This window comes from Amblyraja radiata, chromosome 13 (genome assembly GCF_010909765.2).
Source record: "Amblyraja radiata isolate CabotCenter1 chromosome 13, sAmbRad1.1.pri, whole genome shotgun sequence".
NCBI classification, from domain to species: Eukaryota; Metazoa; Chordata; class Chondrichthyes; order Rajiformes; family Rajidae; genus Amblyraja; species Amblyraja radiata.
In genome coordinates, this window is record NC_045968.1 from 33,030,321 (window position 1) to 33,052,280 (window position 21,960).

The window sequence follows — 21,960 nt, forward strand, 5'->3', positions numbered from 1 at the left end:
TTTCAATTCTATATTAAATTTATTGATAAATCTTATGTAAATAAATAAAAACACATTTGCATTAGTTTCTAGTGAAATCCAACTGCATCAATACCTTTGATGTACAATACTGATTCTGTGAAAATATTTAACATGACTGAGTGAGCCCTGAGACAGGCAATAGATAAAACGATCTAAAGGCAATATAAAGTAGACCACTATTTCCTTCCTTTACTTGCATCAAAGAACACTAGCAGAAGGACCTGGAGATCTTCATTCATCAATGCACAACAATGTAGCAAATAAATTGCACCATGATTTTAGACACAAAACATTCGCAAATTTCCCTTGCAGTTTGGATTTTCCGGTTTACATAACACCAACAAGATATCATCATCCTATGCTCAGTGCTGTGGTCATAAAATACTTCCACAATTATGGCTTGCAGCTTTGACAGTTCAAAGATGAACCCCTTGGTTTTGCACAATTCCCTGTAAATGGATACATTTAGGCATGGATTTAGGAAACTGCAGAGGGAGTTTGAAGCCCATCTCCAAATGTACACTTGCACCTGAAAGCTAGTCTTACCTTTCTGGTATAATTTTGGGTAGAGAAAACAAAAAGCAACCATATGAAACCAGGACATGGACAATGATGGCAAATTTAAACTCTAATATAGGAGGTTTAGTGCAAGGAAACAAATGGGCCAATCAAGGAGGCACAGCAATCTACACAATAGCTCCAAGTTACCCGTTATCATACCAAGCAATTTCCATTGTATGTAGCATGTAAGCTGTCCTTTGGTCAGGAGATCACACAAATTTGTCAACAGTTCTTTCACTTTCTATTTTGAGCTCATCAATATGCATGTCCAGTTGTTTTAAGAGTCGCTGTGACCTTTTATCCTCCTCTTCAAGAAACTTGGCTGCTATCGATGTGTTGGGAGATTCAATGGCTGGGCTCTGAAATAAGAGCAAAAGAAGTTTCACTAAGGTAGGCAAATCAGAGGCAATGTGGATTAATTTATATCATGTGTACACAACCACTAATTGAAACCCTTAACAGTGGAAGACGTTTACATCAACATCTGTTCTTCTCCTGCGAAAGCAAATGCCCTAATGGAGATACACCTTTCTACTTCTGGAATGATGGGACAAGATGGTTCAAGGAGAACCACCAGTTTACAGAAATGTAATCTTGGAAAGTTATTCAAGTAAAGCATGCATTTGGGAAATGTTAACTGCAGGAGTCATAAATGTATTCAAAAACTGTGCATGGACAGATTATGCAATTGTAATCTAAGGGTTAAACAGACTTGTCTCAGCAAAAAAAGGAGCTGTCAGCTAACAGCAATATGCATGCTTTTCAGCTATATCATCAGCACTGCCTGTCAATCAAAAGCAGACTGGCTTAGAAATGCAATGAGATATTTGGGAAAAAGCTTGGCCTAATTTAGAAGAACCTGTAAATTACAAGGTCACTAAGATTAACTTTTACTTTTTCAGAGACATTGGCCTCTGATAGAACAAATAACTTGTTTTTGACACTAAGGAGGATAGCTAGTTTTAAAACATACTTTTGTTCCTTGACCAAGCTTTTGGAGCGGCACCAGGGAACACTGGTTCTTCTAAAGAAGGCTCTTGACCTGAAACGTCACCCATTTTTTCTCTCCAGAGATGCTGCCTGACCCGCTAGCATTTTATGTCTATCTCTAGTTCTTCCAAAGATCTTGAATCCAAGCTTTTAAACAGAAGTTACAGCTTTCAGGCTGAAGGACATGTGAGACTCAGTAGTTGTTTGCCGTTTTGCATTGCTATTTATATTGTAGTGTATTTGTGTTTTTATTGTTGCTTTAACTGAAGTTTGTATTGTTATACTATTGCTATTTTCTCATTGCTTGGTTATTGCTTTAATATGTTTGTGCTTTAAATTTTATATTGTCTGAATGTTTTTCCTCCATTATTGATCTGAATCCTTGAAACCTGTTAGTATTCCATTACAGTGATTCAGAAACATGAGGCAGAACTGAAGGGAAATGTGTATGTTATGTAAAGGTAAGGTTTGGTGCCAGAGGGTCTGTGACAGCAGGTATTAGTCGTTGGATCATATAACCCACTGCAAAGCTTCAGAGGGAAGCTGAACCAATTTCCAGAATCGACCACAGTAAATATTGAGGTATAACTCACAGCAGTGTTATCATCTGAAATGAATCTTTTACAATGATCTGCAAGGCAAATGCAATGTTAGCCTTCATTTCGAGAGGACTAGAATATACGAGTAATTCTGGGGCTGTTTAAGACACCGGTCAGGTGCCTCATTTGGAATATTGTGAGCAGCTTTAGGCCCCAAATCTGAGGAAGGATGTGTTGGCGTTGGAGAAGGTCCACAGGAGGTTTATGAGAATGATCCCAGGTTTAACGTATTGGTTTAACGTATATAGGCTCTGGGCCTGTATTCGCTGAAAGGGCTTTCTCACGGTGCGACCTGACCCAAGACCTAACAAGAGTTTGACATCTGGGAACCTCCTGCGATAACAGTACGGCATTCGTGGACCACTGAGGACCTCCGTGGCGCTATCGTGTAACTTTGTAAGGTCGGGAGAAAATTCAAACATTTTTGAATTTCTCCAAGAGTGACTTGAGCACTTTTTGGTGAGCGTTGCAACATTGTATGAAGCAGATGCCAGTGCGATACCCGTGCGATATCCGTAATGACTCTTGCGGGTACCGTGGGAACTGCTGCGAACGGTAAACCCGGAAGCTTGACAGAGGGGACATCAGGTGAGTAATAGGTATTAAAGGGGGCTTTGGGTGTGGAGGAAGGGAAGGGGGGGGGGGGGGGGGGTTGGGGGTGATCGGGGTGATTACAATGCTCTATGGGGTGCGGGAAGAAGGGTCTCGAAAAGCAACTCGCCGCTTTGCTCTTAAGACAAATTGCTTCGATTTGAATCTCCCCGCAGTACAAGGAAGTAGAGGCAAGGTTGCGCCGTGTGTTGGAAGGAACTGCAGATGCTGCTTTAACCCGAAGATAGACACACAAAAAACTGGAGCACTTCATCGGGTCAAGCAGCATCTCTGGAGAGAATGAATAGGTGACGTTTCGGCTCGAGAGTTTCGGGTCTGAAGAAGGGTCTCCCAACCCGAAACGTCACCTATTCATTCTCTCCAGAGATGCTGCTTGACCCGATGAAGTGCTCCAGTTTTTTTGTGTCTATCTTCGGGTTAAAGCAGCATCTGCAGTTCCTTCCAACACACGGCGCAGCCTTGCCTCTACTTCCTTGTACTGCGGGGAGATTCAAATCGAAGCAATTTGTCTTAAGAGCAAAGCGGCGAGTTGCTTTTCGAGACCCTTCTTCCCGCACCCCAGAGAGCATTGTAATCACCCCGAGCACCCCCCCCCCCCCTTCCCTTCCTCCACACCCCAAGCCCCCTTTAATACCTATTACTCACCTTATGTCCCCTCTGTCAAGCTTCCGGGTTTACCGTTCGCAGGAGTTCCCACGGTGCCCGCAAGAGTCATTACGGATATCGCACGGGTATCGCACTGGCATCTGCTTCATACAATGTTGCAACGCTCACCAAAAAGTGCTCAAGTCACTCTTGGAGAAATTCAAAAATGTTTGAATTTTCTCCCGACCTTACAAAGTTACACGATAGCGCCACGGAGGTCCTCGGTGGTCCACGAATGCCGTACTGTTATCGCAGGAGGTTCCCAGATGTCAAACTCTTGTTAGGTCTTGGGTCAGGTCGCACCGTGAGAACCGGCCATGAAGTTTAGAAGAATGAGGGGGGATCTCTGAAACCTACCGAATAATAAAAGGCTTAGATAGAGTAATAGAGTAGCTGTGGGGCAGATGAGTAGTGGGAGAGTCTAAGCCCAGAGTGCATTGCCTCAGAATAAAATGCTTCTACCTCCTTCCCAAAATCCAGCACTGCCCTGGCAGACCCATTGTTTCTGCCTGCTCTTGCCCCGCAAAACCTATCTCCAAATATCTTAATTCCATTCTATCCTTCCTTATCCAGTCCCTTCTGCCCTACATCCAATTCACCTCAGAAGCCCTTCAGCTCTTCAATAACCTTCCCCTCTACCCCCCAGGAAGGTCTCAAGACCCTCCGGTCCTTCCATGAACAGACCCCCAATCAATTTCCCTCTAATTTCACTTCCACCTGGCAGAACTTGTCCTCACTCTCAACAACTCTCTCTCTCACTTTCTCCAAGTTAAAGGTGTAGCTATGAGCACTTGCACGGGCCCCACCTATGTCTGCCATTTACATACCATATACTTTGACAGCGTTCCTCATGGTCTGAAACCCCAGCAATCTTGGTATCACCTGAAAACGTACTAAAGCCGTCAAGTCTTGTACATTTCTATGATTCTATGGCCCTAGTCAACACTGATATAACAGATACAGCATGTTATATTAAAATCAGAAACCAAGTTAGTCGCACTAAAAGTTGAATAACTAAGATATTGCTGACCTCAGATCAAGCAATTAAAATGTGACCCATTCTACATCTTGATCCAGTTGATGTGAAATGCAAGGTATTTCATTCAAGACAGGAGTAATGCAACCTAGGAAAACTTAAACTGATTTTTTAATTAATTCTATAGTAACTGGGTTTATCCGATATTATCTCAACTGGAATGGGCCAAGCAGTATCAAGCCAGTGAGGGAATGTGTTTGAGCAACTCATGTTCTTTCTTTGTGACTCTTTGTACATGGAAATGGTTTTATAAAACCTGCTTTCAGGCAAAGCATTGCAGATCATAAGTTTTGGGGGGCACATTTTCCTCAACTTCACTTGCTTTTTCTGACAATGTTTATCATCTAGTCAACAGAATTAGGTTGCAGTCAAAGCTCATAATTATATTAACAGGTGTATATAATTCCTGAATATGGACATTTATTTTTATCACTCTGAATCTAAATTTTTATACTGAGAAAAGTACAACTAAATCAGCATACCAGAGGCAGAAGTTGATCATTATGAAGTGAACGTAGAGACTGCATCGATGCACTGTCAGAAAAATCTGCTTCATTCTTATCTGCATACAAGGTGATGTATGACGTGATAGCTTGAAGATATTCAGACGGCGAATCCCTTTGCTGAGCGTCACTATAGTCACTCTCCCCAGCCTGGCCTGAGCAGTCTGTTAAGTTGCTAGAGTCAGACTTGGATAGTGGATGCGCACTCTGTTTTGGCCTCTTGACATCTTGGGATTTCGCAGTCATCTCCACGAGTCGGTTCTGAAGTTCCTGCAACTCCTCCTTATGTTTAAGCTGGAGCTCTCCCACTCGCCTGCAAAAGTTAACAAGAATTTACAGGCTTGAATTCATACAGGGAAGAGTTTATGTGCTGAAAATTGAAAAGCATGAATTTTTCCATGGTCACTGTAGGAGTCAGTCAACAATTCCATATCTTCTTTTCCAAAGAAATTTGGCCAGTTTATTAAATAAAAATATATATCTGTCATCCTAACCCAAGTTCATCTGCCTCAAGAAGTCACTTGGTTGTATCAAAACTACAACAATGGTACTTCACAGCACGGAGTATATTGCCATGAACAAAAACACCAGTGGAATCAGTGCTAAAAAGGTTGTTACAGTATTATGTATAATAATAATAATAATGGATGGGATTTATATAGCGCCTTTCTAATACTCAAGGCGCTTTACATCGCATTATTCATTCACTCCTCAGTCACACTCGGTGGTGGTAAGCTACTTCTGTAGCCACAGCTGCCCTGGGGCAGACTGACGGAAGCGTGGCTGCCATTCTGCGCCTATGGCCCCTTCGACCACCACCAATCACTCACACACATTCACACACAGGCAAAGGTGGGTGAAGTGTCTTGCCCAAGGACACAACGACAGTATGCACTCCAAGCGGGATTCGAACCGGCTACCTTCCGGTTGCCAGCCGAACACTTAGCCCATTGTGCCATCTGTCGCCTCAGGAACTACCAGGAACCTGGTTGACAGCTTCACCTTCCACTACTCCTGCAGCAGTGTAATGGTTGAAGTGGCCTCCTGATGTATGGTTGGGTATGGGTGAGGCACCAAGACACTTTGCACATCTCCAGGAGGATTGGTGCTGGGCAAGTGCAGCTGCTGATGCTGTAATTCGAGGTTTGGACGCAGGCTGGCCGGAGCAGCAAGTGCAGCCATTGTTGGGGACTGCCACTGCCTGCTCTACATTTGGTAAACTAGCTGGAACCTATAGTGTCTCATACCACCTCTCTATGTTTATGACACAGGTGGCCATCTCTCCTTCTCTTTGTTTAGCTGCTCAGCTCTCCTTAGCCCAGGGATTTAGTTTAGTTAAGTTTAGGGATACTGCATGGAAACAGGTCCTTCAGCCCACTGAGTCCGTGCCAACCAGCGATCACCCTTACACACCAGGGACTATTTTCAGACGTATATTAACCTACAAACCTGCACTTCTTTGGAATGTGGGAGGAAACTGGAGCATGTGCAAACTCCGTACAGACAGCACCCATAGTCAGAATCGAACCTCGGTCTCTGGCGCTGTAAGGCAGCAAACTCTATCACTGTGCTACACCCTACAACCTCTCTACGACCAGCTGGCATCTCTAAACTGAGTGTTGAGTCCAATGAGGAGGCAGAGGGATGTGCTGAAAGCAGCACCATGTATGATGTGCCAGTCTGATACACATAAAGGTGCTAAACAGTAAATACATCATGCAATAGATAAGACTTAAGTGACCTCTGAACCAGCACATCAAATCAAAGCTGTACAGTGCTGCCACATTTAGTTAGGTGCTAACAGCAGGAGGAGACTCCAAGATCATGCCCATCCTCGATGATAGAAGGGCCCTTCATGTCAGTGCTAAAGGCTGAACCATTGGCAACCATGTTCAACCAGAAGTACTTCTGCCTGTTTCAGCAACTCCATGTAATGAGAAGAAACAGCTGGAATCATAAAATATAACAAAGGCTAAATGACCAGACCACATCCTGGCTGCAGCTTTCAATAGAGCTGCTTCCATTTAAAAAAGAATGCAAGGAAAATCATGAGTCTTATATCAGTAGTAAGTTATTGGAGGTATTTCTAGGTGACAGGATCTACCTGCACTTGGACTGCAAGGACCCGATTAGATAGTCAACATGGCTTTGTGCAGGATGGAGGTATAACACTGTCTTTCATACTAGAGGACTGTCATTAGTGATGTATCACAGGGATTGGTGCTGGCTCCATTGCTTTTTGTATTTTTACTAACAATTTGAACGTGAATATAGGTGGCATAGTTAGTAAGTTTGCAAATGACACTGGCATTGGTGGTATAGTGAACAGCAAAGAAGGTTATCTATGCTTACAATGGGATCCTGATCAACTAGGTCAACGGGCCGAAAATGGCAGAATGTTTAATTAAAAGCGAGGTATTGCATAAAGATGATGCAAATAACGCTGCAAGAGATTCTTCCTCCCTAGCTTCCCACAAGGTTTAAGGGGCACTTGGTCCTGGGGATTTATCTACCTTTAAAACTGCCAATCATAACTCATCAGCCGCAATTGCTTAGCTTCCATGATCCTTTCCCCAGTAAAAAACGATGAGAAATATTCATTCAATATCTCCCCACCTCTTGTGGCTCCACAGAAACACAGCTATGCTGATATTTAAGGAGATCTCTTCTTCCCCTAGCCACCCTTTTGCTCTTGGTATACGCCTAGAATCTCTAAGTATATTATTTTACATTCCCTGTTGATCTATTTTGCCCACCTGATTGACTTTGTCAGTGTACTCCTACACTTCTTATAATCGCAAAGATTTGCTTGATCATGACCTAAATCTGATGTATGCCTCCTTTCTCCTTAGCAGAGCCTCAACATCTCTCATGAACCAGGGCTCTTAAACTTGCCTGCCTGGTCCTTCACTGCAACAAGAACATGCTGCCCTATGCTCCTGTTATCAGACAATTATTGAGTGCACATGCAGTTCTGTGCCGCAACTCGAACTGGGTTGGCATTACTTTCCTTGGTGTGCCTGATAACATTTCTGGCATGCTGTTATACTCCTCACATAGTTCCCTGGCTTGGCAGAAAGGACAAAAGTCTGAGGATATGCTGGGAATCAAGGCTGCGGTGAAACAAAATGTTGCTGCTCATATGCATTGCCTTATAATTGCCTAGTCTTGAATCCCTCTCCCTTTGTACCGTGACGATGCCACACAACATAACGCAGAATACCCTCACAGTGAATGTGTAAAACTGCCTTTACATTATCTGTATAGGAGCATCTGTGACAGGCAATGATGCTATCAAAGAGATTCCCCCAGCTGCTGGCTCTCTAGTTCAGTAGGCGGTAGTTTCACCAGCAATTCCGTACCTGTCCTCCATATCTCCGATATCTGTCAGCTTGTTATGTATCTGAAGCAGAAGCAGCTCGTATCTATCCTGTGCCACTTTCACTGACATCTCCAGTTTGTTTCTCACGTCAGCAAGTTCTTGCTGGAGCCGTTGGTTTTCCTGCTCCAATTGCGTCAAAGATGAAAAGTAGCCATCCTGAAGGTCCACCAGCGAACAATTCTGCTGAAAAAAGTGATGTTAGTCAGTGCCTCCAGAAGTCGGTAGGGAAGAGGGAAGAGAATATACTTTTCCATTCAGTTCAAGTGTTAACGTCGTGGTCTGGACCCTTTTAGCTACACCTTTGCTCCGCTCAATCCTATCCTCATCCAACACTTACACATTCCAAAGTAAAAAGAGGTCCAAAGGGCAGATGAATTTGTAGCTGAGGAGTTGGTGCAGGGGACAGGGAACCTTGTTTAAACCCTCCTGAGTAGTACTAGCAAACCAACCTACATCGATATTGATATCCTGTTTAGGTGCAACATGTTCCTCTTGTACAAGCCACCTCTGCCCTAGATGAGATCCCAATGGTCCAAAAATCTTTTAGATTTGGTGTTGCTGAGACTTGCTGTTGCTTTTAGATAGGCACATGGAAGTGCAGGGAATAGAGGGATATGGATCAGGTACAGGCAGATGATATCAGTTTAACTTGCCATCATATTCAGCACAAACATTGTGGGTGAAGGACCATTGTCCTATACCGTTCTATAACTTCAGGAAGGGAAAAGCAGGAATCCATAAACTTGTTTTCATCAACAGAACAGCATTGGAAAGCTTCAACTGTTTCATGTTTTCCTGGGCATGCATATATATCTCTGAACGTCTGTCCTGGGGCCAGCACAATGATGGAATCACAAGGAATGCTCATCAACACCTCTACTTTCGTAGAAGATTGAGGAGATTTGGCATATCGCCAAATATTTTGTCTGAATAGTAAATTACCACAGGGGACAAGGGATACTGACTGGTTGCATTAGGTAACTCAAATGCCCAGGAATGAAGGAGGCTGCACAATGTGATAGACATTGCCCATTCCATCACGGGTACTGATCTTTCTACCCTCAAAGCATCTATAGGGGGCACTGCCTCAAAAAGGCATTTAATATAATCAAATACGCTAGCCACCCCTGGCCATGCTCACATCTCGCATTTTTGAAATACAAGATTACATGTCACAGCTGGAATTTCTACATGGTTAGACCAAAATGTATAAAAATACCCTTTAATAAAATCTGACAATGTGCACTTTAACTACATGTGATTTTTTCTATTACAAATCTCAAATTATGGAGTAGAGGCAAATAAATAAATGATGGGTCTTTATCCCAAACATTATGGTGTGTGTGTGTGTGTGCGTGCGTGCGTGTGTGTGTGCTTATGAGTATGCGTATATACACTCTGAACCTGTTTTTTCTCTCTCGTTTATCATATTGTTTATATTGTTTACAGTGTGCTATGTTCTGTACATACAGTGTACATATTCTGTTGTGCTGCAGCAACTAAGCACAATGGGACATCTGACAATAAAACACTCTTGCCTCATAATCTATTCCGCAAGAGATCAAATCTTTTTGTCCAGATTATTGAGGGAAAGGACTAAATGCCTGTTTACCAAACTCACAGATCTGGCTGACTATTTTAGTTAACACACCTAGAATAACTGTGTCTACAATTATAACATCTCAAGACATGCAAGAAGATGATCGGGGAGAGATGATGAAAACACAAGAATGTTGGAACAGGAGCGGCCACCAGGTCCCTCACGCCTGCCTCACAATATAATCACAGCTGATCAACACCACTTCAAATCCTCCTCTGTGCCAGTTCCCCATTAACTCAACACCTTGGTTAAAGTTTTAAACCGTGCTTTAAAGGGTTACAGGGAAGGAACTCGAGGGCATTAATAGCTGAAAGCATTCTGCTCAAATTCTAGCAATTTAAAATGGAAACTTCAGATACTAGAACATGTTCAGCTTGGCACTAATCCCCACCTCCTTGTCAAACCTCTCAAAAGCTGTTTTGAAGGCCAATATGTTCACTTCTGCTCTTAATTTGTATGTTCTGTAAGCAGATTGTCTTTATACAGGTCCACCACCGATTTTCCGTCAAGTGGTGGTCCAGCACCTCCTTTAAACCGAACAAAAATACAAGAAATCCCCACCAGAAGTCCCTATGTGGGGGCACCTAGGTTGGATGAGGCAGCCAATCTCTAACTCATCGGGATTTCCACGCCGATCGAAGGGTTGAATCTGCCCCAAGGATGACACAAAAGCTTATGTAAAGGTTAAACGTAACTAATTTTTCTCCAATCCCGATTGCCTTATTGCATCTTTCCAGATTATTATTGAGGGAAAGGACTAAATGCTTGTTTGCCAAAATCACAGATTCGGCGGACTATTTTAGTTAACACACCCAGAATAACTCTGTTTACAATTATAACAGCAACCGATCAACAGGTCAAATTTGCCGGCTGCGGCCAGGGCTCTGGAACTCTTTCAGATTCGTTATCATAACCGACCCGCAGCCAACTTTGTCGGCCAGTATCTCAGCTCCCCCATGGCACAAGGCCGTGACCTCTGTTGGTCCGGCAAAACGGATAACATGGCAAGGCTCTGGAACCAAAGGTGCAGGAAAATCGATGGGGACCTGTACATGAAATTTACCAACATCATACAACTCATACATAGAAATAAATGAATAACAGAAAATACTGAAAACATTTTGCAAGTCATAGGTTTGTAGAATTATGCAGTATAGAAGCTGGCCCTTTGGCCCAACTAGTCTAATCCAACCACACTTTGCCCATCTAAACTAGTTTCATTTGCTGGTGTTTGGCCCACTTCCTTCCAAACCTTTTCTATACTTGTTCTTGTCCAAATGTCTTTTAAATGTCATAATTGTACCAGCCTCCACACTTCCTCTAGCAGCTTATTTCATATACCCACCATCCTATGTGTGGAAACAATGCCTCTCAGATCTCCTTGAAATCTGTTCCTTCACACCTTAATCATGTGTCGTCAAATTTTAGAGGCCCCCTAGTCTGGGATATAAATTATCTATCCTATCCACCTCCCTGGAGTCTTCAGCAAGAAACATTATCTCTGAGCTCCATCCACAAATGCTTCCTGACTTGTTAAATGTTCCCAGCATTTTCTGCATGTGTAGTTTTTTGAACAAATAATTGAAGTTAATTTAAAAAACCTTAATTTCTTTTGCCTTCCTGTCAGTTTTCTCCATTTCTCTTCGAAGCTGATGCTCCATGTCGGTGGTGGCTGCACTCATTACTGCAATGGCTACATCACGTTGGTGCAGCTCGGTGGTCAGCTGCGAAATCTCCAGTTTCATTCCCTTCAACTCAGAGTGATGTTGCTGCTCAACCAGGTTCATTTGGTCTCTCAGCTGTGGGAGGAATAAACCACCGTGTCAAGAGAATACCAACTTCGACTGCTGCATTGAAGGTTAAATTCCTTTGTAATACAAAAATATTTCCAAGATGGAACCACTGGAGAGGAACCAATATCCCAGCAGGCAGGTTTGCTAGTCATGGAGTCGTACAGCACAACCACAGGCCCTTTGGCCCAGTTTGCCCATGACGACCATGGTGCCCCATGTACACTAGTCCCACCAGCTCGTGCTTGGCACACATCCTTAATCCTTTCCTATCCATGTACCTGTCCAAATGTATTTTAAATGTTGTTATAGTTTCTGCCTCAACTGGTTAATCGGCTTCTGTAAAAACTGTAAATTGTCTCTATTGTGTAGGATATTGCTGGTGTATGGGGTGATCACTGGTCAGCGCTGACTTGGTTAACCAAAGGGCATGTTTCCTCTCTGTATCTGTAAAGTCTAAAGTAGTCTAAAGCTTATAATATTTTTAACAAACACAACTATCTTCACGTGCCTTCCTTTAGGCATATCAGCAGAACCCTTCACCAATTGCTGATCTTTTGACTCTCTCACTGGCTGCCTCCCTTGCAAAAGGGAACTTTGTATTTTTTTCATTCAACTGAACATGGGCTTTGCAGACAGCATTTAATTGTCCATCCCAAATTGCCCTGGAAAATATCAACAAAGACCCACACCACCCTAGCCATACTCGCATCTCGCTGCTACCTCTATGAAGAAGGTACAGGAGTTTGATAACCGTGACCTCCAAGTACAAGAACAGCTTCTTCCCAGCAACCATCAGATTCTTGCACAACCCTAACCACAACCATACCTCAGCAATGATCTACAATGGGCTTTATTTTAGGTTACCCTACGTACTTCAGTTTTGCACTATTATGGTCTGGTTATCCAGTATTAACTTATTGTATTGTTGCTTACTGTATATTATTGTTGCATTATTGCATAATATGCTTGAAAAGCTGCAGCAAATAAGAATTTCACTGGAGAACATAGAACAGTACAGCCCTGGAATGGGCCCTTCGGCCCAGACCTTTGTGCTGAACAAGATGCCTACTGAACTGATCTCATCTGTTTTTATTCCCTGCATTTCCATGTGCCTATCTAAAAACCTCAAATGCCACTATCTCATCTACCACCACCACTGGCAAGGCGTTCCATGCCCCCACCACCCTGTGTAAAAATCTTGCCTCTCACATCTCCATTAATCTTTCGCCCTCTCGCCATATAATTAGGCCCTCTAGTGTTGGACAATTCTACTCTGGTAAAAAGGTTCTTACTGTCCACTCTATGCCTCTTGTCATTTTAAATACTTTTATCAAGTCTCCCCTCAATGTACAACATTCCAGAGAAAACAATCCAAGTCTATCCAACCCCTGCCTGTAGCTGAAACCCTCTAATCCAGGCAGCATTCCTATAAACCTCCTCTATACCCTCTCCAAAGCTTCCACGTTTTTCCTGTAAAGGGGCAACCAGAACTGCACGCAGCACTCAAATGTGGCTATGAACTTGGACTCCAACATCCTTCATGTAGTTAAGGGTCTTGCCATGAACTGTGTACTCTTTCCTTACATTCAACCACCCAAAGTGAAATACCTTGCACTTGCTAGGATTGAACTCTATCTGCCGTTTCTCAGCCCATTTCTACAGCTGAGCTATACCCTGCTGCATCTTCTGCCAGCATTCCTCCTTGTCTGCAATACCTTTTGTCCACATTGCTGCAACAATGTTAGTTGCATCTGCTGATTTGCTAAACCCATCTATATTTACATCCAAGGTACACAAAATTGCTGGGGAAACTCAGCGGGTGCAGCAGCATCTATGGAGCGAAGGAAATAGGCGACGTTTCGGGCCGAAACCCTTCTTCAGACTGATGGGGGGTGGGGAAAGAAAGAAGGAAAAAGGGAGGAGGAGGAGCCCGAGGGCGGGCGGATGGGAGGGTGGGAGGAGACAGCTAGAGGGTTAAGGAAGGGGAGGAGACAGCACGGGCTAGCCAAATTGGGAGAATTCAATGTTAATGCCATAAGGACGCAAGGACCCCAGACGGAATATGAGGTGCTGTTCCTCCAATTTCCGCTGTTGCTCACTCTGGCAATGGAGGAGACCCAGGACAGAGAGGTCGGATTGGGAATGAGAGGGGGAGTTGAAGTGCTGAGCCACCGGGAGGTCAGGTAGGTTATTGCGGACTGAGCGGAGGTGTTCGGCGAAACGATCGCCCAACCTACGCTTGGTCTCACCGATGTAAATCAGCTGACATCTAGAGCAGCGGATGCAGAAGATGAGGTTGGAGGAGATACAGGTGAACCTTTGTCGCACCTGGAACGACTGCTTGGGACCTTGAATGGAGTCGAGGGGGGAGGTGAAGGAACAGGTGTTGCATTTCTTGCGGTTGCAACGGAAAGTGCCCGGGGAGGGGGTGGTGCGGGAGGGAAGGGAAGAATTGACGAGGGAGTTGCGGAGGGAGCGGTCTTTGCGGAAGGCAGACATGGGGGGAGATGGGAAGATGTGGCGAGTGGTGGGGTCACGTTGGAGGTGGCGGAAATGGCGGAGGATTATGTGTTGTATTTGCCGGCTGGTGGGGTGAAAGGTGAGGACCAGAGGGACTCTGCCCTTGTTGCGTGTGCGGGGATGGGGAGAGAGAGCAGTGTTACGGGGTATGGATGAGACCCTGGTGTGAGCCTCATCTATGGTGGCGGAGGGGAATCCCCGTTCCCTGAAGAACGAGGACATTTTAACGATGCCCTGGTATGAAATGTCTCATCCTGGGAACAGATGCGGCGTAGGCGGAGGAATTGGGAGTAGGGGATGGAGTCTTTACAGGGGGCAGGGTGGGAAGACGTGTAGTCCAGATAGCCATGTGAGTCAGTGGGTTTGTAATGTAAATTTACATCCAGGTCATTTATATATATCACAAACAGCAAGGTCCTAGCACAGATCCCTGTGGAATTCCACTGGTCAGACAATATGTCTACCTCCCACCACCATCCACTGTCCTCCATGAATAAGCCAGTTCCGAATCCATACGACCAAATCATTGTGAATCCTGTACATCTTAATCTTCTGGATTATGTTTTAAAGTATGTTTTTAATGTTTCTCTGTGTGTCTTGTGTGGGGGGTGGTATGGGGGGGTGAGGGGGAAACCGACTTTTTCCAGGTCGCCTCCCCCGTGGCCTAACAGCGAGGATCGGCGCGGCCTTTCCCGGAGACGCGCCCGGGGCTTCAGCGGCGGACGCAGCGTGGACTCTCGGCATGGAGCGGGTGAGCCCTCGCTGGGGCTCGCTGGAGGGTAGCGCTCCGTTTCGCTGGCTCGTGGCAACCAGCAGCCTGAAGCTGCGGTCTGCACAGCTCCAGCTGGCGCGGCGTCTGCAGCCCGGGAGCTCACGTTGGGGACCCGGGGGAAGAAGAAGCTCCGAATGCCGGCCCATGGCCAACTTCTACCGCGGACCCGGCATGGATTTACCATCACCCCTGGAGGGGGAGCTTCGACCGCCGACCCTGCAGTCTGCGGTGCTTCTGGCTGCGGCGGGGACTTTAAATCTTCGACCGCCGGCCTACACCAGCCTGAAGCCGCGGTCTCCGGTGGGGAAGAGCCGCCTATGGACTGGCTCTGGACTCTGGTCCTGACCACGGGGGGAATGGAGGACTGGCCAATTTTACTTCGGAGTCACGTGAGTGACTACGTGAAGAAGGGCCGTCCGTCTGCGTGCGCGTCATTACGTCTGAACGCAACACGCACGACGGACGGGCAGGCACTGTGTCCTCCCAGCCGTCGGGATGAGCAGGTAAGGAGAGTTGAATTACTTACCTGCGTTCTTTCGGGCTTGAAGCTTTTTGTAGTTTTCAGAGCCCATGATGTCGAGGAGACGGCCCGCGGGGATGTCGGCTGCCGAAGACCGCAGCATTCCAAGTAGCGGGCAACGGTCTTGTTCCCGACATTAGCGCCGACATTAGAATCGGCAGGAGACTTTGCGCGGGAGCAGGAGCTCCATAGTTGTCCTGCGGGACGTAATACCACCCGCAAGTCTAACAAACCCGTTGACTCAGATGAGTCCGGGGAAAAGGGATACCCTCCCTCAACGGAGAGCGTCTGAGGACAACTTCTCCCACATGGAGCAACTTATGGAGAAGTTGCTCCAACAATGATCTGCTCCAAAGGAGGGAGCAGTATCAGCCCGGCCTACAGCAGTGCCGGTGCCGGGAGCCTCGCACATGGGGCAGCCCAATGTCTTCCCCATTGGAGGGGGAACTACATATGGAAGAAACCACTCTGAATCAGAGTACAAAAGAAGGGGGGGGGGGGGAAACCTTCCGAGGGACAAGCAGAAGAAAGGAAGTAAGTAAATAAGTTTTACTTATATTGTACTGTTTAAATCAACACCAAAATGCTTTATATAAAAGGAATAACAAGCTTCCATACAAAAAACAGAAAATAAGTACTTCTGCAATCATCCAGGTTCCACTGGGTGCTTCCCTGGATGGAATCTAGCTATTGACAGCCCGGGTATTATGGAGAACCCGCAGGCAGCAGCACCTGTTTTCAGGGCTGCACAAATGTCTCCTGCTCTGAGGAGAGGAGCATTCATGGTCGGTTTTAGTCTGACCCAAAGCTAGAACCTCATTTAGGTCCACTGGAAGGGCCATGTCAGCACAGGTATCCTCAGGGGCCTGCGGCAGCACCTGTTTTCAGGGCTGCCTACGAATCTCACTCTCAGTGGAGGGGAGTGTGAGTAATCAGTAGGTAACTGATCTCGAATTTAAAGTATGAACATACTGAAGCACATGCATATGGCCTCAAGAGCCAGCAGTTGGCAGAATATCCGCACGCTACAATGCCGGCAAGGGAGCGCTATCAGCCGCCGAATCCTCTCTTCAGGTAAGACCAGAAGAAGGAAGCAAAAACTGTCGGACCAATCAAGGTACCAACGACAAGCAAATCATCAGTAGGCGACAACACACCCACCTCCATAGGGGGTAAGCGGTTCACTGAATCCGGTGGTAGCTTGAAAGCTGGGCACGGAAATATGATCAGAGTCGTCTTTCAAGGCAGACTCAAAATAATGGCCAGAATTGTCCTACAAGGCAGGCTCAGTATGATGAGGTTTTTCAGACCAGACCCAAGCAGAGGTCAGGAGAAACATGGAATCCACACTCCCTACCAGTCCTACTCCCAATCAAGGAGAGAAAAGGAATCCGCATCAGGAGCCTTTGGGCTTACCACAAGACCACCGGTAGCCATGGAAGTAGGTGGGTCTGGGTTTACTGAAACAAGGGATTGTGGACCAGTTACATGTTGGTAATTTACTCTTGTGATTATTTTTACTGCACAACACACATAGGTTTCAAGCAGACTTGGAACTTGGACTGGAGTTGTCTTCGAGGCAGGCCCAGTAATTTTGGGCAGGATTGCCATTCAGGACATGTGACAGATGGAGGATGTCACTTCATCCAGGTTTAACTCATTTGTGCAGTACAGACGTTTAGAAACAATAATTTTTGTTACGGTCTAACTACTGTTTTATAGGAGCTTCCTATAAAATGGTCACATGGCATGCATCAACCTCAAAGATGCATACTATTCGGTGTCTATTCACTAAGAACAGGAGATATTTGAAGTTTAACTGGATGGCATGGATCTGCCAAATGGGTTGACATCAGCTCCTAGACTATTGACTAAACTACGGAAATCAATTCTGGGTCTACAAAGGTCTCAGAGCCACATAGTAATGGCATATTTGGACAATTTCATTTTGAAGTCACCAAGAATTGGCAGAAGCATCAGTCAAAGCAAACCAAAACCCTGTTTGATAGAATTGGTTACCTCATCCATCCAGTTAAATCAAAGTTGACACCTACAAGGGTAATTGATTACCTAGAATTTACTATCAAAAACAGTAAATATGTTGGTGACTTTGCCTAGGGGCAAACAACTATATTTATCAAGCCTGCTATGACCTGATAGTCAAATACTAGCCATCTATCAGGCAAACAGCGAGTGTAATTGGCAAATAGTAGCTGCATTTCCAGCAGTACGTACGGGCCTTTGCATTACCAGAATTTACAGCGAGCAAAGGAACGAACACTCAGATTCCATGCAGGCCAAATTGGCAAAACTATGGATTGCCAGCAGAGGCCATTGTTGAATAACTATGGTGGATAACGAACGTGAGAAAGCTCAAGGTAAATGTTGCTTGAAAGCCATCGAGGGTTCTTCAGGCCTATGCAAGAGGCTAAGGATGGGGAGCCACAATCACAGTCTAGAGCTGTGGGGGCAGATGGAATGAGCAGGAGTCTGTAATTCCCCAACACATGGAATCAATTACCCAGAATTGTTGGGGGCACAATTTGGACTCAAGGTTTCTGTAGCAATATGCAACCGGTGCTTGTTCAAATTCAGATTGATAACACCACTGCGGTGGCACATATCCATTAACAAGGGTGGTGTAAAATCTGTATCTTACGACAGTTTGTCGAACCTCATTTGGCACTGGTGTGTCAAGAGGAATATTTGGGAAATCTACGAGGTAGATATAACGCGGTGACAGATGCTGGATCATGAATGTTTAATAACAACACAGAATGGATGTTGAATCAGACAGTATTTAACGAAATAACTACACGATTTGGCATACCAGATATTGATCTGTTTGCATCTAGACTAACCATCAGTTACCCAGATATGTGTCCTGCAAAGCAGGATCCAGGAGCAAAGGCAGTGGATGCTTTCTCCCTCAATTGGGGAGGATTGTTAATGTATACTTTCCGCAAATTTGTCTCACAAACCGATGCTTGACCAAAATCAAGCAAGACTAAGCCACAGGCATATTGGTAGTGCCAGATTGGCCTACTCAAGCCTGGTTCCCAAAAAATTTGGGAACTATACTCCAGCCAGTTATGGCTGTGCCCAAGAGCAGGGACCTCCTAGTGAACCCAGTTACAGGGAGTAATCATCCACTACACGAACGTATTAACTTGTTGGTCTGCAGATTCTGAGCAGGCCATTTCAAGGCATAGGACTGTCCGAACAAATACAACACAGTTCGGATAACGGATGCCTTGGAGTTCCTATCAACTCTGTACCATAACTATAAACAAAGTTATAGTGCAATCTATAGTGCCAGAAGCGCACTCTCCTCCTATCTGATGCTGGAAGCAGGGAACGGGTCGATAGGAACGCACCCCTTTACAACAAAATTCATGAAGGGAATTTACAACTTAATACCTCCAAGGCCAAGCTACACGGACACATGAGATGTGAGCGTGGTACTAACCCTACTTTGACAGTGGGGACCGCCTATAACTAACCCTGAAGGTGGTATGCTGACAAAGAGTCCAGACACTGCAAAAGCTACAGTTGGACTACATGACCACCAATATGAACAACATAACATTCATAATCAGGAACCTGATAAAACAGAGCAGGCCAGGAATGCCAGGGATGGAGATCCAGTTCTTGGCATATCCAGAGGACCAACGGTTGTGTGTGTGGTAACGTACTAACACCACTATCTGAGAGTTACGGAGAACCTCAGAGGCTCAGAACAATCGGTCCTCATCAGCCATAAAAAAAACACACCAGAAGGTATCAACTCAAACCATCTCCAGATGGTCAAAGGAGGCTATGGCGGTAGCAGGAGTGAACATTTATATCGTTAAATCTCATTCCACCAGGGCTGCATCTACGTCGGCAGCAAGAGCTATGGACGTGCCCCTTAACGACATCCTAGTGGCTGCAGGATGGACGAATGAAATAACGGTCCACCGGTTTTTATAAAAAACCCATTACCGGACTGGGGGTGTTTGCACGTACCATTTTAAGTTCTGTCCCTTAGTTTCCCCCCAAGGTTGGGAGGGGTAACTTTTTTAAAACGTTTCTTTCATTTAAAGCATCAGTTTATTTACTTAACTACGTAATGTCTGAATGCTTTAATGATTACACGCATCCATGGTCAATCCATTCAGTGTGTGACGCCTGGATTCGTAACCGGCGTAAAATCACAGAGCTTTGAAATCTTCACGTAGTCACTCACGTGACTCCGAAGTAAAATAGTAAGATTAAACGAGAACTTACCAGTTTGAAGTTTGATCTTGATTTTATGAGGAGTTACGATGAGCGATTACGTGCCCACCGCTCCCACCCTCATATTATCAAGGTCATATGGAAGTTCAAGTTTTTCACAATCTTACTATTCTCAGGTCTTCTTTTTTATCTGTGATTTAACACCGCTGCTTTGAAGATTGACGCGCACGCAGACGGACGGCCCTTCTTCACGTAATCGCTCATCGTAACTCCTCATAAAATCAAGATCAAACTGGTAAGTTCTCGTTTAATCTTACTATTTTTGTGCCTTCCACCACAGTGATGAATACTGTGGTGGATGTTTGTGTTAAATTTTTATTGTGTATTATGTGTTCTTTCTCATTGTATCGCTGCTGACATATTCATTTCACTTGCACTTTATGTGCAATGTGACGGATAAACCCGTATTGTGTTGTATTGTATTGGATTAGTCTACTATGAGTGACATTATCAAAAGCTTTACTAAAATCCATGTATACAGCATCCACCGCTCTACCTTCATCAACCTCCTCAATAAACTCAATCAAGTTAGTGAGACATGGCCTGCCTCGTACAAAGCCATACCGGCTACCCCGAATTAGCCCATTCTCTTCCAAAAGGTAATAAAATCCTATCTCGAAAAATTATTTCTAAGTTTTCCTATCACTGACGTGAGGCTCACCGCCTATAGTTCCCTGGATTCTTTCTATTTCCCAACAAAGGAACAACATTGGCCACTCTCCAGTCCTCCGTGACCTTGTGTGTGGCTACAGAAAAAAACAAAGGTCCTCGTCAAGGTCACTGCAATCTCCTCTCTTGCCTCCCTCAATATGGTGAATATGACAATTAAACACTCTTGACTATGCTCCTACAATAGTTTTGCTTTTTTTTTTTTACAAATTCCTAAAGGCCATAGATTTCTTTTTTACACTTTCAAGTTCACGTGTATTTTTTGCACTGCCTGCCAGTGGCCAATGATTTGTGACTGAAGCTGAGCTGACTTTCCACAAGGGCTACCGCCATTAGTCTCCATTCTACTGTTAACTGTTCTATAGAGGAAGCAGCGGGGTTAGCAATTTCCAGAGTTAGGGCCAAAAGTAGCGTGAAAAAAAGATTCACCACTTTAGGCGAAATTTCATGGATCCCTACTGGAGCTGGTATATGAGTGGACATCTTACGATACTCGCCAGAGTAAAACCATTTTTACTGTGTGCAGGATCACTTGCAGACCTTGTTGACTGTCATGTGAACTCTTGAGAAGTTAACGGAGATGAAAAATGAAAAAAATGGGAGGGATGGGAAATCAAGTTATCAGATAAATTAAATTTGGATTGAAGCAAATAGAAAATCACGTCCCTACAACCCATTCAGTACTTTCAAAGCAGCATTGCGATAATATTACCAGAGGCTCAATTGTGAATTGACTCCAAGAACAAGATTATCCTATTTGGAGCAGGTTATGCAATATATTTGAACAAAGTAAGAAACATGACTAAAGAAACAATATGGTGAATTTAAAACAAAAGCATATTTTTAACAAATAAATCAATTAACTCACTAATAGGTGAATGAAGACATGCACAGTATACACTTTGTACCTTCTTAACTTCTGATTTGCATTTACTGTGCTCGGCTTCCATCCGTTTCAGCTCCTCACGTTTTTTGAGAACTTCCTCTTTTGCAGAATCTAAACTATTGAAAGGGTTTTTATTGCAAGATGGTTTTGAGAAAACATCTACTTTGAGAAAAGTAACCATATTAATATTTCCTCAAAGCTGCAGCATCTTACACCACAAACTACCAATGTAATTATTTCAAAGGCTATGGTTACAAGTTGATGCCTGCTTTAGATGTACGTTCACGTTCAGTGGTCTGACCTCCCCGACTCCAATGGAAAGTCATAAATCCCGCATCTAAAGATGTGGTATGAGAACAAAGGAGTAGGTCACCTTTGATGGAGAATCATGAGACCATATTAATCAATTGAAAAGGTTTTAGAGTGTTATAAGGAATTCAACATGGAGATATACATAAAGAAGGACAAGGGGGAAGGACAAGCGGGTGGTGTAGGATGCATTTAGTAGAGCTGAAGCTATTTGTGCAGAATTGCACATTCTCCATGACCACAAGGGGTTTCCCTGGGTACTTC

The 21,960-nt window shown here is 44.5% G+C and overlaps 1 protein-coding gene across 6 annotated transcripts in view; it reads right to left on the bottom strand.

The window, feature by feature from the left end:
• The window catches only part of cep63 (centrosomal protein 63), a 62,342-nt gene continuing 40,382 nt past the window's right edge, over positions 1-21,960 (bottom strand). For 4 of the 6 annotated variants that reach the window (XM_033031674.1, XM_033031669.1, XM_033031672.1 and 1 more), the window contains exons 8-12: positions 21,410-21,503; positions 11,551-11,748; positions 8,330-8,532; positions 4,947-5,280; positions 1-941 (exon numbers count right to left, since the gene is read on the bottom strand). In XM_033031674.1, coding sequence (XP_032887565.1) covers positions 792-941; positions 4,947-5,280; positions 8,330-8,532; positions 11,551-11,748; positions 21,410-21,503 — 979 coding nt within the window. In that variant the 3' untranslated portion in view covers positions 1-791. The remainder of the gene's footprint in view (positions 942-4,946; positions 5,281-8,329; positions 8,533-11,550; positions 11,749-21,409; positions 21,504-21,960) is intronic. The other 2 variants (XM_033031675.1, XM_033031673.1) reach the window with 2 other exon arrangements.